This window comes from Lipophrys pholis, assembly GCF_963383615.2.
Source record: "Lipophrys pholis genome assembly, chromosome: 13".
In the NCBI taxonomy this organism is placed as follows: domain Eukaryota; kingdom Metazoa; phylum Chordata; class Actinopteri; order Blenniiformes; family Blenniidae; genus Lipophrys; species Lipophrys pholis.
Genome location: NC_137632.1, coordinates 6,260,091 through 6,274,393, shown reverse-complemented (window position 1 = coordinate 6,274,393; position 14,303 = coordinate 6,260,091). Strand labels below are relative to the sequence as shown.

At 44.8% G+C, this 14,303-nt stretch overlaps 1 protein-coding gene across 2 annotated transcripts in view; it reads left to right on the top strand.

Moving 5' to 3' along the window:
* Positions 1–14,303, top strand: part of LOC308119156 (cyclic AMP receptor-like protein A) — a 69,466-nt gene that overhangs the window by 20,609 nt on the left and 34,554 nt on the right. For both annotated transcript variants that reach the window (XM_080479003.1, XM_080479002.1), the window contains exons 9-11: positions 4,382–4,460; positions 7,346–7,393; positions 13,133–13,215. In XM_080479003.1, coding sequence (XP_080335129.1) covers positions 4,382–4,460; positions 7,346–7,393; positions 13,133–13,215 — 210 coding nt within the window. The remainder of the gene's footprint in view (positions 1–4,381; positions 4,461–7,345; positions 7,394–13,132; positions 13,216–14,303) is intronic.

Here is a 14,303-nt window from a genome sequence, read left to right as displayed (position 1 = left end):
TTACATTTTAGCGCCACTCTGAGGTCACATTTCTGGTTTGAGACGGACTTACATAACTAAATCTATGCATAAAAAGCAAATGTAATATTTCTTCACTGGAGCAATGGATCTTGACAATGAGATGCATTACACCATTACCATTTGAATCTTGCCACATTTGTAACTTACACGCATTTGTGGGATGAGCAGCTGAGCTGAGTATGTGAGCCGTGCCTTGAAAAGTTGCCAAATCTTCTCTGCCACAGCCAAACAGCTTTTCTTTGGTGCTTTTTGGTGTATTTGATGCTTGAAGTCTGAAGAAACAAGACATACTGGATAATGTAACAGTTTTTTCATTTAACAGTGGGAGCCCCGGTTGCATGTGGAAGAGCCGTTTACACAGCACGTTAAATGAATGCATTGTTGAATTCCAATATGTCTAGTTTCTTCAGACTTCAATCTTCCTATCCACCATATGGCAGCAAAGAAAAGGTGTTTGGCATTGGCAGAGCGGATTTAGCATATCTTCAATGGACGCAACCCACATTCTTGGCTCTGCTGCTCATCCCACAAATTCCTCTCAAATGTGGCAGCCTTTAAAAGGGATATAATCAGGCTTTCCAATAGTCTAAGATGTACTACCAAGAAGTTAGGTCACAACAAAGGAATAATTTACCAAACAAAAATCTCCTTACTCTTTATGTGTATTTTATTAGATGTGCCCCCATAAAATTTGCTAAACATTTTATGACCCTCATCAGGTTAATTCAAACTTGTACCGTCCCATCAACCTCAGCTTCACCTTGTATTTAGTGCTAAATGGCAAATATATACACACTAACAGTCTAAACTACTCTGGAAAATACTAGGAGGTTATCATGGCTGTGTATTTATGATTTTACTTTATTGTCAGCTTTAGTTTTGTGCACGGTGACATAACCTTCACCCCACACCCCTCGCTCATCTGTCCTATCTCTGTGTCGCCGCCTCCCTGTCTCTTTCTCAGGCTGTCTCTCACGGAGAAAGTGGTTGAACAGGTAGATCGTGATCTTTGTCTTTGCAGCAAGATCTTCAGGGTGAGGGTTGACAGTTGCAGTTGAGTGCTACCCTGCATATACGAGTCCCCACCGCGCTCTCATTTTCCACCGTGCACTTCAATTAAAACTTCTTTCATCCAGACGCCATTCTTCACTTCAGAGCAGCACTGGAGGGGAGGCCAGGCTAAGGCAGAGTGATTGAATCTGCGCACGTCCGTGATGATATTTCTTTCTGCCACTCTCAGGGTATCCACTGTTGTCCTCTCAAAGAGTCTCTGTGGTTATCTGTATTTCTGTCCATCCTTCCCAAGTCCATCTATTGGGTGCAGCTTCTGTCTGCTGCTCCTTTCATTCCCCCATGACCTTATCCCTCTCCCTGTCTTTTAATCACCCAGAGCTCTTTCTTTTTTCTTTTTTTTTCTTTTTTCCTTATTTCTGCTCTTTCTGGTCCTTAGCCACAATCCACCACCATCCACCTTTGCATCGCCAACCTCTATTCTTTTATCATCGTCTGCCCACTCTGAATCTTCTCCCTCTCTCTTTCGCTGTTTCTGTTCCATTCTCGCTCCCTCTCTCCTCTCCGTCTCCCTCCTGCTCTCTCTCTCTCTCTTTCTCTCTCTCTCTCTCTCTCTCTCTCTCTCTGGGTAGTGCTCAGCTGTAGAGCACAGCGGACTCTAATGGCAGATCATTATCATGCTAATTAGAGCACTTTGTAGCTGCCGCCCGTCATTCTCTCCTCCTCACAGCCCCCCACACTATCGTTAAAAAGGCCACCCCCTCCTTTTCCCTCTCCACCAGCCCCCCCAGCCCACCCCACCCAAGCTCGTCTTTCCATCATTAACGGGACGTGCGCTGGCGTAATTGGACGCTGTTTATTCCGGAGAGCGGGTTATTAAATCACACCGAGGTGACGCTCGCACAGGTCTCCCCTGAAACGCTTTCATCATTGTCCCATGCCATTATTGAACCCGCACGGACACACACACACACACACACACACACACACACACACACACACACACACACACACACACACACACACACACACACACACACACACACACACACACACACACACACACACACACACACACACACACACACACACACACACACACGTTCACGTTCAAAGAGAGAGACTATCCTTTGTATGTTGCACTTCCCTACAAGAAGTGAAAGAACACCATGTATAAAGCACGCAGCCTTTCCATTCCCCTCGTTTCCTGCGGTGAAACGAACGCCCACTATCTCAGATTCCCCTGCCAATAAAAAGTTTAATTTGATGATGCTCACTGAGTTTCTATCAGTCCTAAGGCCTGGAGGACAGGCACGGGCAAGCTTAAATTAGGCCAAGGACCTCCTGAGTTACTTCTCAAAGATGCATTTGCAGCACAGATGTCAAAGATTTTTCAGCCTCAGTGTTGGACGCTTATTCCCAGTATGATTTACTTTGAAAGACTCATATTTTTAATGGGTCAGAGACAGATTCAGCCTCTGTTTAATATAAATACCAGTTGAAGGTTTTTCTTGGGATAATGAGTGCAGTGACTGAAGTTCGTTGTCTTCATCACTGTCCCAATCTATTCGTCACGCAGCAAGATTTTTCAGGATGGCCTAAGTGTCGCAAAGCACAGTTGTGAGAGCCTAGAGTTGAGACATGCTGGCCAGAAACCCGTCTATCAAAGTGAGACAAAGACGCGTTTCATGATTACAGGGAGAGGTTGAAACTCCTCGGAGCTTACATCACCTCCCCGGAGGTTACATAACACGACGCTGCCACTCCGACAAAGCCATCACCCTCTTTTCTCTCCACTCATCTTGCTCCGTTTCATCCGCTCAGAAATACCTGACATATTACTCTCCCACGCCTCCCTTGATTGGCACCGCTTCATCCCGTAGGAATGCAGTGCATTTCCGACGCTGTGACTTTGCTGGCATTATCCTTTGTTCTCTCTCTACTGCATTGAAACTGTGCAGTAGGTGCTGAAAAGTCCAGGGGTGCTTAGTCAGTGCTTTTCCATCTACTGTTTTTGTGTACACTGTATTGTGAGTCCACTATGCATCACCTCTTTAGAATAACTCTCTCTAGTCTCGGCACAAAAAAATGGTCTCAGCTTGATAAATTGCATGCACAGCACTTGCATATCATCATCACCAGTGTTGATATAACCGACTTGTTAGCGAAGAATTGTTGATTTGTAGTGATTTAGCTTGTGTGCAACATTAACGTGACAGTCATTCCTGTGGCTGCCTGGTTAATACGAGTCAAGTAATCATTCTCCATCGCTCTGATTTGGTCTCCACCAGCTATTGAGAGAAATATCTGGCTCTGTGGTTCCTAAATGCTTCTATATGGTAACTAGCTATGATGCAAATGGGCAATTTGGTGCTGTGCAAGTAGTGTACAATGTCTTTTGAGATCTTTTGCTCAGAACAGCTGCTTGCTGCACCTGAAAAAGAAGGTATGAAGCAATGAGGGTAATTGAAGAGAAGGTAGAGAGAGGGTAACAATGAAGAGAAACCCTCTGTGAAACTGGATGAGCAGGGCGCACAGGTGATTATTTGTTGTAGGTTGATGCCACTTCTCCTTTTCGTTTTAGCATATTAACGTTGATTAATTTAGAAAGAAACATGAGTCTGAGTTATTTTGAATATCTAGATTAGTCAATGTACTTCTCTAATTGTCACTCTTAGGTGGTTTCGTGCCACGAAAAAAACGTGTTACGGGAAAATGCAAAAAGGAGGAGTTACCTTATTGTAAACGAGAATTTTAAGATAATTTAAATACTGTATAACAATGTTTCCGAGAGCATTACCTGTTAACAAGCTCTTCATCACAGCTGCTCCAAATCATATTCAACAATGAAACCCTACTCAAGTTACAGTCCTGCAGAGAGAGTCTTATTAAAAGCATTTCCACGGTCTAATGTCTAATCTATTTGGGCAGCGCTAATATCAATATATTGGACACCCAGTATGCTGTTATCGTATCTCCTCCTATTGGATGCATTTCCTTGTGACATTGTTCTTAGGCATGAGGATTGTCATTAAGTCCTGTGTGATCCTGTGTTTTCCTTTAATATTCATTCATTCATTCATTTTCTTCCGCTTATCCGTTTCCGGGTCGCGGGGGTGACAGTCCGAGCACTGTCTGTCACCCAGATCACAATGCACCATTTAAGAACCTTCCTGCAGGTGGTGAGCCCACGGGAATCCTTTAATATTCTCCCTAGATTTTCTGTTGGTTGCCAAAGAAGCAACAAGTACACACAAAACAGCAGAAGTGAAATAACAGATCTCGTTATTACTTTTTAAAACAAAGAAACTTCTTGTGTCTTTTTTTTTTCTTTTTCTTGCTCTTTCAGATGGTACGTGCCTCTTTTCACTCTCATCTTCTTGATGATCTTTTGCTACGCCAGGATCATCTGCGTGGCCAATGAGAGAGTGAGTACACCGCATGCTTGCAACCCAGGGCAACAAACACATAACATACAACGGATGCACAGCAAACTTGTAAAAACTGTGTGAACTGCAGTGAACCTTCAGAGAGGACCGCATAGCTGCATGACAGTTAACAGGAGAGAACAGTTTTAGTTAAAAAGAATCCAGATGCCCTCTGATAAGCCGTATTCATTTGAGGGATATTTCTTGTGTGTGTGGTTTCGCTTTCAAACCTTCAACCATCATCTAACACTAAATATTGGGCTGTACTCACCCCGCTGCTGGAATTTGTTGACATTTCCTCAGTAACATCCTGAACAGGTTGTAAACAAGCCAACTCTGATTGTTTGAGCTGCTTTATTTGGAGGTAAATCTAAACCAAGATTTCAGCTTGTAAACAACGATGCTGGTTTATAATGCAGACAGTTCAGGCGATACTTTTTTTCTTTGCCTTTGTTCTCTTTCTTCAAATACACTCAGAAAAAGAGCGTGTTTGTTTAAGAACTGTGTGAGTGCCGTACTCTTGTGAAATAATTACAGCTGGGCTCAGATTAACTTTGCGGCTGCTTTTGCCAAGAGCAATACTGGTCAAAACTGCTAAATTTAAAGACAGGTTGGACTATTTACATATATTACTTGTTTACTGGTGTGAAAACATTGACTGTTTATCTTTCTAATTGTCTTCTTTTTTATTTTTTTTTTAAATCTTATATCTTATATGTAATTTACCAAGGTCAGATATATTGTACATCCATCATGCACCTGTTCCAGCCACTGAAAAGTGAGGGTTTTTCTTCCTTTCAGTTCTATTTGGCATGTAATCAGTTGATTAGCTCATGTGCTTCCATTGCTGGCTTGCAGCATTTTCATGTTGCTTGTCATTGTGAACGAACTGCAGGAGCCCAAAGGCAGCAAGCATTCCACAAAGTTCACATAGCTGCCATTCCCCTGATCTGACGACACCGCAGACAGAACAATGCTGGCAGACTTGTGTCGCAACAAAACGCATGGAAGTTTCGAGTGTGATTCTTCGAAAACGGGAGGAGAAGAAGCGACAATCCCGCGAAAACCTCACTGGACTTGCAGTGTAGTGTCATCCTGAATGTTGAGATTTTTTTTTTATTTTCAGTTTTTTTGGAGTGAGGAGGATTTTCACTGATAGCCAGGCTGCAGAGAGATGACAACAGAGACAGACAGCAGGTAGCTGAGGGGCATGAAGAGGAAAAGAGGCTGTGCAGCTCTTTATCATGACAGTGATAAAGAGAATGAATGAATATAGCTGGTTTTCAACCTGCATCTCATAACTCATTCAGCTCACAGTATTCAGCGATCTTCCCCTCTCCCCCCCATCTGTGAATCTCTTTTCTACCTTCATTATTTTCTGTCTTTTCCCTTCTTTCCTTTTAGCATTTATCTGTCTGTCTCTATTCCCACTCATTTTCCTGTCCCCCCCACCCCATTCCATGTGTCTCTCCCCCTTCTCTTTGCCGTTTTGCTTTCTCTATCATATTTATGAAGAGCTCAAGCCTTATCTCTTTTCAGCTGCAGGCTGTCTCACTTGAAAGAATTTCAAAAGCTTTGAAAGCAGGGTAGGTGGCGACGCAATGGAGAAAAGGATAAAGAAGAGGGGGCTGAGTGAAGAGAGGTGGGATGTTAGCTGGACGAAGAAGTTTTTCCACTTTGCAGAGACCGATAGGTGAGAATGGGGTGAAATGACTGTAAATCATGGATTTGCCGAGTTGCTGTGCGAGCTCAGACTAACGAGAAAGAAGCTAATGAGTCATTTCGGGCGGGTGTGTAGTAGTATTTGTTGTAAGGATGCAATTTGTGCACGCCCGCCTCTTTCCATCCAAGCTCAACACTTATCTTGCAGAGCTGCTCGTCTTTCTGTGGCGTGGCTTTGGTGAGATTGAAGCAAATGCCGGGTGTACACACCGGAGACCTGGCCAAAGCCTAATTTTATTGCCACTTATCTTCATTCTTTGTTGATTTTGTTGGATCGTGTTGTTCAGCTGGACAGCAGAGTGCTGCTGTGGAAGAAGTTTTGTCGAACCACCAACAGCTATTCAGTTTTTTTTCCCCCCGCTGCGCTGCATTAATACACCATGGTCACACAAAGATTTACAGCGACAATCACGTCAGCGCGGAGAAACCATGGCAACATTGAGTTAATAAATAGCAGAACGTGCCGCCGTTTTGTGCGTCTGAAGCTCACTCGGGGTCTCCAGAGATCCGTCTCTGATGTCTTGGGTTACATAAACCTCCTGCTTTGCTTCGGCCCCCCCGCACCACTATCCCAGCATTGCAAATCCCAGCCTCTTGCCTGGATATGTGTGTTTCGGCATCTGTGTTTCTGCGCGTGTCTGTTGACATTTTCCACTCATTCCCTAGAGAGGGGACACAGAGGAAGACTGAAAACTATTTCCCACGTTCTTTGCCGAGATCTGAGATCCGCTGTGTTTGCTCCATTTTTTTTTTTTCCATGACACTTTTTTTTTTTTTTTTTTCATTTCCAAAGAATTCTCCTCATTCTCTCTACCATCTTCCCTTGTTTTCTTCTTCCGCTGTCATATTGTGTGCACTGGAGCTGATCCGTTTTCGTGAGATGCTGCAAGCTGTTTAAGTGCTCGCCTCTGCTTCTGAGCTTAACACTCTGGTGTGAAGTGGCCAATTTTGCAGCGGTGGGTGAGAAGGTGGAGAGATTTGGCATTGGTGTGATCGTCTGTGTTATTTTTGTTCCAACTTGTGACTGCTGATTCTGACCTCTAAACACAGTGCCACACTTTCTGAGTAAAAAAAAACCAATAAAAAAAAACCTGATTGAAATTATGAAACAACCACAAACCCTTTCCAAACTAATTGCACTGACCCTGTCCTTTTTTGCACAGATGCAGTCATGGTTGGGAACCTTCAACCCAGAGAGGGAGAGACGAAAGGTAACGGTCTGACCATCACATTTCCAACTCACACACACACACACACACACACACACACACACACACACACACACACACACACACACACACACACACACACACACACACACACACACACACACACACACACACACACACACACACACACACACACACACACACACACACACACACACACACACACACACACACACACACAGAGCGTGAGGATTAGAGCGTCTGCAGGATTAGCTCTGGCCGTCACACTGGGTAGGTGTCAAACACAGCAGGGAGCAATTTGACCTCTTGACTCGATTCCCGCCTGCGCGCTCTGGCATGTATATAGAAATGTGTTGAAACCTTGAACCTTAATGAATTAGTGATGAACATGAAAGGATTACAGCTGAGAAAAACTACAGCATTGAGGGAAAAGAGGAAAATAGATCAAATTGGAGGAGAAAGATAACTGAGCCTATTCTAATGGAAATTTCACTGATTGTGGTTGAGTGCAACCGCAAGTTCCTGACATTTGACCTTTACTCTTTTGCATTTCACCGTGAATATTGACTTTACTGACTGTACAAGATTTCAAAACAGATTTGTTCCATCAGATTTAGACCGTCTCTATCAGTGGAATTTATTTTTACACAACAGATGTAAAAAGATAAAACTAAGTCTGAGCAAGCAAGCGAGGAAGAAAAAGCCTTTTTTTTTTTTTCTAAAACTTTTTTAACCATATGTCTAAAAATGGTGCAGCCTTATAAACAGATATTTAAAATCAAACTTCTACCACTTTTTACTTCAGGGCTTTTCAGAATGTGTACCTTTCTTTACTGTAAGTGCACTAAATAACCTTAAAGTAATCTTTTTAAGACCATACATATTTAAAGTGACCTGTGATTTTGTTTGTGTGAAGAAAGCAAGTGTCCTCGAGTTTAGATGAGGCCTGGATGGAACGTCTTTATCTAAAGTGGTCCTAACACCAAAAAACATATGCAGGGACGTAAAGGTGTTGTGCCACCATTCATTCACAATAAAGTGAGAGAAATGGTTGTTTAAATGTATTAGAGTTTCCAACCACATAATGAACTTTGGTACTTTGTAGCCTAGATCTGACTGAACCACAGTGTCTTCCACAGAGCTGACCAGTGAAGTAGCATAACTAGTACAACAGTAAGACTGACCAGTGAAGTAGCATAACTAGTACAACAGTAAGACTATCAGCAGCTATCCCTTGTGGACTACCTTTATTGATCACCCTTTCTTCCTCTGCTCCCGCTCCACTGTGTTGCATCAATACCCAACAGCAGGAGGTGTAGAGGGCAGGTTAGGGTTAAGGTTATGTAGATGCTGCCCCTAAGTGGCAGTGATAATTACTGCACACTGAACTGGCGTAACCCTCGCTGGTGTCATGTGTGTGCGCTTGAATGTGTGGCTGCAGCTCTCACACTCTTCATGTGGGCTAATTGCTATGTGTAGCACAGAGTGTAAATAAGTCAGCAGTGGTTTTTATCACACTCTCTCTTTCCTCGTATTTCTCTTTCCCCATCGCTCTCCTCATTTCCATCTGTTTTTCACTCTGCCTTTCACTTTGCGCTTGCTCTCTTTTCTCCCCGTCTCTCCCTTCGCTGTCTTTCTCACTCCTTCCCTCCGTCTCTCTCTCTCTCTCTCGCTCACTCTTGTACTCGTACCCAGCATGAATAAAGCAGCAAGCCAGGTTCATGGACATGAATATTTATGAGAGTTTATGCACGCGCTGCGATGCTTTAAAACAACAACAACAGCCTCCCAGATTGTGCTTGCCAAGCCAGCGAGCTCTGGTTCATGTGTGTATGAGTGTGTGTAGCAGCAGGTGTAAACCAGAGAAAGCGATTCCTGCTGGGTGTCTGAAGACCGCTGGCTTTGGTGATTTCCATCCACTTCACCACATCTTTCTCCTTCCATGCTCTGTTACTGTGTCACATACACACGCGTGCGCTCATCGTGTTTTTTTGGTCATGCACGCAGTTTTTGCAGCCCCCCCCCCCCCCCCCCCCCCCCCCACACACACACACACACACACACACACACACACACACACCCATCCGCACCAACATTCTGTCTTTCTGGCTGAAGTGATGATATGCAAACTTAGTGCTGGATTCTATGAGGGCTTATCATGGTTGTGACCTGCCTGCATGTGTCTTGAATGATTTGTTTGCGGCGCATGAGCCCCATGATGTCTTGCAGCTGTGTGGCAGCCAGAGGATGGGAGAGCAGTCACACAAAAGCAGCTCAGTTCCGTCCGGTAGTGGCTAAACGTGTCGGGAGCACATGACGAGCCACTTGTTCGTTATCATCTCAGGTCGCTGGTTTACTGAACCACAGAAGCTTTGACTCGATTAACAATGTAACGTGTGTACTTGAGTATTGGTGTACATGTGAATGGGAGCGACGTAAAACCTTGTGTCGTCACCGTGTTGCCTCAACAAGGGCGTTTCCTCGCTTGTCCATCAAACTTGGATTTCCTGTCGCCAACAGAAGGAGTAAGTTTGAGTTAAGGCGTTAGACACGTTGCGATTTTGGCGGTCCCAGATGAAAGACGGGCAATTGTAGCTTCAAATATTTGGTCTTATATCACGGACAGCAGTTTTGACAGGTGTGTGACCACGGACGGCCTGAGATTATCTTCTGATAGTGTCAGAAATGTCACGATCGCCGTCTCACTATCCAGCACTACGAACTACAGCTACTCCCACCAAATAGTAAAGCAGCAGAAAATGGCTCCGTCATCAAAGTGCTGCACTTTGAAAAAAAGTTTGCAGATTTACAAGGAATTAAAATCCTCCACCAGAACCACTATTCATTACTTGGTTCATATAACAGATAAGATTATCCCCTGACAACTATCATAGGCTAATAAATATAATGATCACCATATTGTCACAAAATGAACAATATTTTCATAATATCAACAGAAACTATACAAATTGTATTCCAATTTTTAACTTGATTTACAATGTTTAAGGATATTTTGCATTGTTTCTGACCTTCCCAGTTTGGGTTACGGTGATTTTTCTTTTCTTTTTTACTGTCTGAGTTAGTGCACAAAAAAAGGTTTTAAAAGATTAATCGAAGTCGATGGAAAATACCATCTTCCACTAGGAAAAGTGAAATAAAACAAAGAAAAAACAACCTTAAGTTCCCCTAAGCAATATTGTTTTCACACATGTCTAATATTAATACTTATCAAATATTTTAAAATGCAAAAGACATCTTAAGTTCTGGTATAAAATATGTGAGGAACTATTATAGCTCACGTCTTTACAACCTCTATCGGACTCTATCCATTGTGGCGGTTGACGCCTCCGATTCAGTGGAGAGCGACATTGTGCAGTTAAACTTTCTGTCGTGCCCCGAGTTTCTGAAAAATCCACTTCACATAGTGTCGTAGTTCATAAACTTATAAGACTGCTAAAATTGCACAGTCTGTAAGAGCCTTACATTGCGAGGACAGCTGGGTTTGTGTCTCAGAGTTTCTAAATCAGGACACAAAAGTGCGCACAGTACATCTTCTGTTGGAGGGATCGACTCTACAGCTGCAAGGCAACCAGCAGGACTACTCACAAGTGTTTCTGGTTCATCAAAATAATGCATTTGGGCTTGAAACTTTTCTGAGAAGTAATTAAAAGTCAAAGCATTTGTAATTGTTTTCAATATTCCTAGCAAAATCATATCGTTTTAGTTGCCAGAACAATCTCACCAATCAGCTTGTCTGTGATTGTATTACACAGTCTTCCCTGACAAGTTGTTAATTTAGTCGTCAGTCGTGAGTTGTTGTTTTTTTGTCACAGGACTTTCAGGAGTGCCATTCCTTGGCGGCTTCCAAATTGAGATTGAAAATTTGGAAACAAATGCAGCAAAATTTCATCAGCCCAATTTTTTAAAACGTCCCAATACGTCAAATCGTCGGAGAGAAAAAAGTGGATATTTGTGTTAATTCTGTTGCTGAAAAAGTTGAGTGCAATTTACTGTGTGGGGAGGGGAAATGGCCTCAGAAAATGTAATGTGATTTTTGATCATGTTTAGTCTCTGAATTCTACTCCCAAAAATCCTTGAAAAGTCCTCGAATTTCCCGTTGAAGTGCCTTTAGTAAAAAGTGCCGCTGTTATTTTTAGAGGAAGCTTTTTCCGAGACGAGCGTGAGCGGGGGCGAGTGCTGTGGGTGGCGGAGGGGATGGGTTGCTCCCGATAACTGTCTGTAATCTAGCGTGTGTCATTAACGTTGGGACCGCTGCGCCCACTCCACATAATTACGGTTTCATTCCCCTCTGCTTCCCGAGCAGCGTTGGGGCCTCTGACACCGGAGGACTGTGATTAAAAACACGCGGCACTTTACCAATGCTCTTCCTCCTCCTCTTCTTCCATTCTGCATCCTCTCGTCTGTGCACTGAAATTCCTCAAATGCCTCTCTCTACACCTCACCTAAATTTGATCTGAGATAACTTGGCTCCGTGCGGTCTTTTAAAGCCTTTTTCTGGAAACCCTTCTCAACAAAAATACGCACACACACACACTCTGGGCTCATAGAGCCACAAATCTCTTTTCCACAGAGCATCCTTCGGGCTTCTGGCTTGCCCTTTTCCTCTGTTCCGATGAGACATTCCTCCCCGTGCACACACAATGACGCACGTGCTTGACAATAGGCAGATCCTGACATGGCCCGTGATGTCAGAGCCTCCCGTAATAATGGACACTAATAGGGCTGAGCTTAATGTTTGCCTTTGGGTTACACTGCTACAGACAGCGATGTGGAAAACACGACTGGTGTCTGTTCAGTTGATCACACACACGCACACACACAAACACACACAAACACAGCCTCCATTCGTTAACCTTGGCTCTTGTGTTCAACCCCCCACCCCCACCCCCACCCCACGCACCTCTAGCATGCGCGCGCACACGCAAAAGATAAAACAGCAGCGGATTTTCGTTTGAATTGTTTAAAATGCCTGCGTTAGAGCTTGCACGCCTCAGGGTCTTTCTGGTGAGTAATTAATTTCCAGCATGTGGGGGTAGAGACCAGAGCTTGTGGGCTTGCCTCCTGGCTCCAACTGTGTGTGTGTGTGTGTGTGTGTGTGTGTGTGTGTGTGTGTGTGTGTGTGTGTGTGTGTGTGTGTGTGTGTGTGTGTGTGTGTGTGTGTGTGTGTGTGTGTGTGTGTGTGTGTGTGTGTGTGTGTGTGTGTGTGTGTGTGTGTGTGTGTGTGTGTGAGAAAAAAGGGGAAGGAGGCTTTGCGCTGGCATGGCTACTGCGTCGTAGCCTAGAGGAGGGGGGGGCAGCTCAAGCACAGAAAATCGATCCAGGGGCCGCGCTTCTCAGCCTCTTCCGGACGCAAGAGTTCTCCTCTCCCGGGAATTAGATAACGGCTTGTAAAAGCTCTCCAGCACCAGGCTCTCCCCCTCCTCGACTTTTAGCCGCTCCTGCCCGCCCGCCCGCCCGCCTGTCGAGATACTGAATTCATCCCCTCCACATTCCTGCAAAGTATTAGCATTAATTGGAATCCTAGTTTCTTCTCATAACTGTGTGGATATTGCGTATTATCAGCAGGTTAATATTTTATTAGGTTTTAATTGGCCTTTGTTGTTTCCCTCAGTCGCTCTGATCTTCCCGCTAAGACACCGACTGCATGTGCGTGTGTGTGCTAGAAAGACGAGACATGAGTGTTAATGTGAGCATCCAGTTCCCCCGCATGGGTCAGCAGTCACTTTTCTTTCCTTCCAGGTGTCCTTGGCGGAGGAGATCAAGCCGCTGAAGTGGTACCCCTCCGTTTACCTGCTGGTCTCCATTTTTCCCCTCATCAACAGGTAACGCACACGCGGACACAGCACCACGGCCCATAAACTTTGTCTCCTGTCATTTTTATTTGCATATTAGCTTCACTCCGCTATCTTGTCTCTTATTGCCGATACACACATAGGAACGAGCGCACGCACACACACACACACACACACACACACACACACACACACACACACACACACACACACACACACACACAACACCCTGCCTTTCAAATCCTCCTCTGCTGCTCTGTTATCTGAACTCCGAGAAATCTATGCGCTTTCTGTGGCAGGAAGAACACTGAAGGGAGATTGTGTGTGTGTGTGTGTGTGTGTGTGTGTGTGTGTGTGTGTGTGTGTGTGTGTGTGTGTGTGTGTGTGTGTGTGTGTGTGTGTGTGTGTGTGTGTGTGTGTGTGTGTGTGTGTGTGTGTGTGTGTGTGTGTGTGTGTGTGTGTGTGTGTGTGTGTGAGAGAGCGAGCGAGAGAGCGAGATGGAGGTATAGAGCATTTTATTGGCTTTTATAAAACCAGAGCTTCGTCGGCTGAGGGCTGGCGGGAGGAGGCGGGTGGTCCAGTAAATGATAACCCCGGCGCTGTTATTACTCCTTCACTCCCCCCCTCCTTTTTCCTTTTTTCATTTGCTGCCGTCCCCCCTCCTCCCCATCCCTCCCACCTTCCCTCACCCCTTCCACATGGAGCCGGTGTGATTGACAGGTCAGGGTTACTAAGTGATTAGCTGCAGCGGCTCTGCTTGTCGCCACGGCGATGTAGGCGGAGACACAGGTCAATTACAGGGTCAACGTCTTTCAAAGGCTCTGCTGAAACAACTGCCCATCCCCCCACTCACCTTCCCCTTGTGCCGCCCTCTTCCCCCCCCCCCCCCCCAACCCCTCACCCACCCACCCTCCACACCCCCTCAGTGTCCCGGCTGTTGGCTGATGAAGATGACAAACTGCATCCTGTGCTAACCCCCCACCTCCACACATCCCACCCCTCCACCCCCCAAAACCTTTCCATCCCTGTCATCCCTTCCTCTCAGCCTCTTTTTGCGCTCAAAAAGTCTTTGTTATTGCCCCCTTATTTTCACTCTTTCACATTCGTGCTCTCCATCT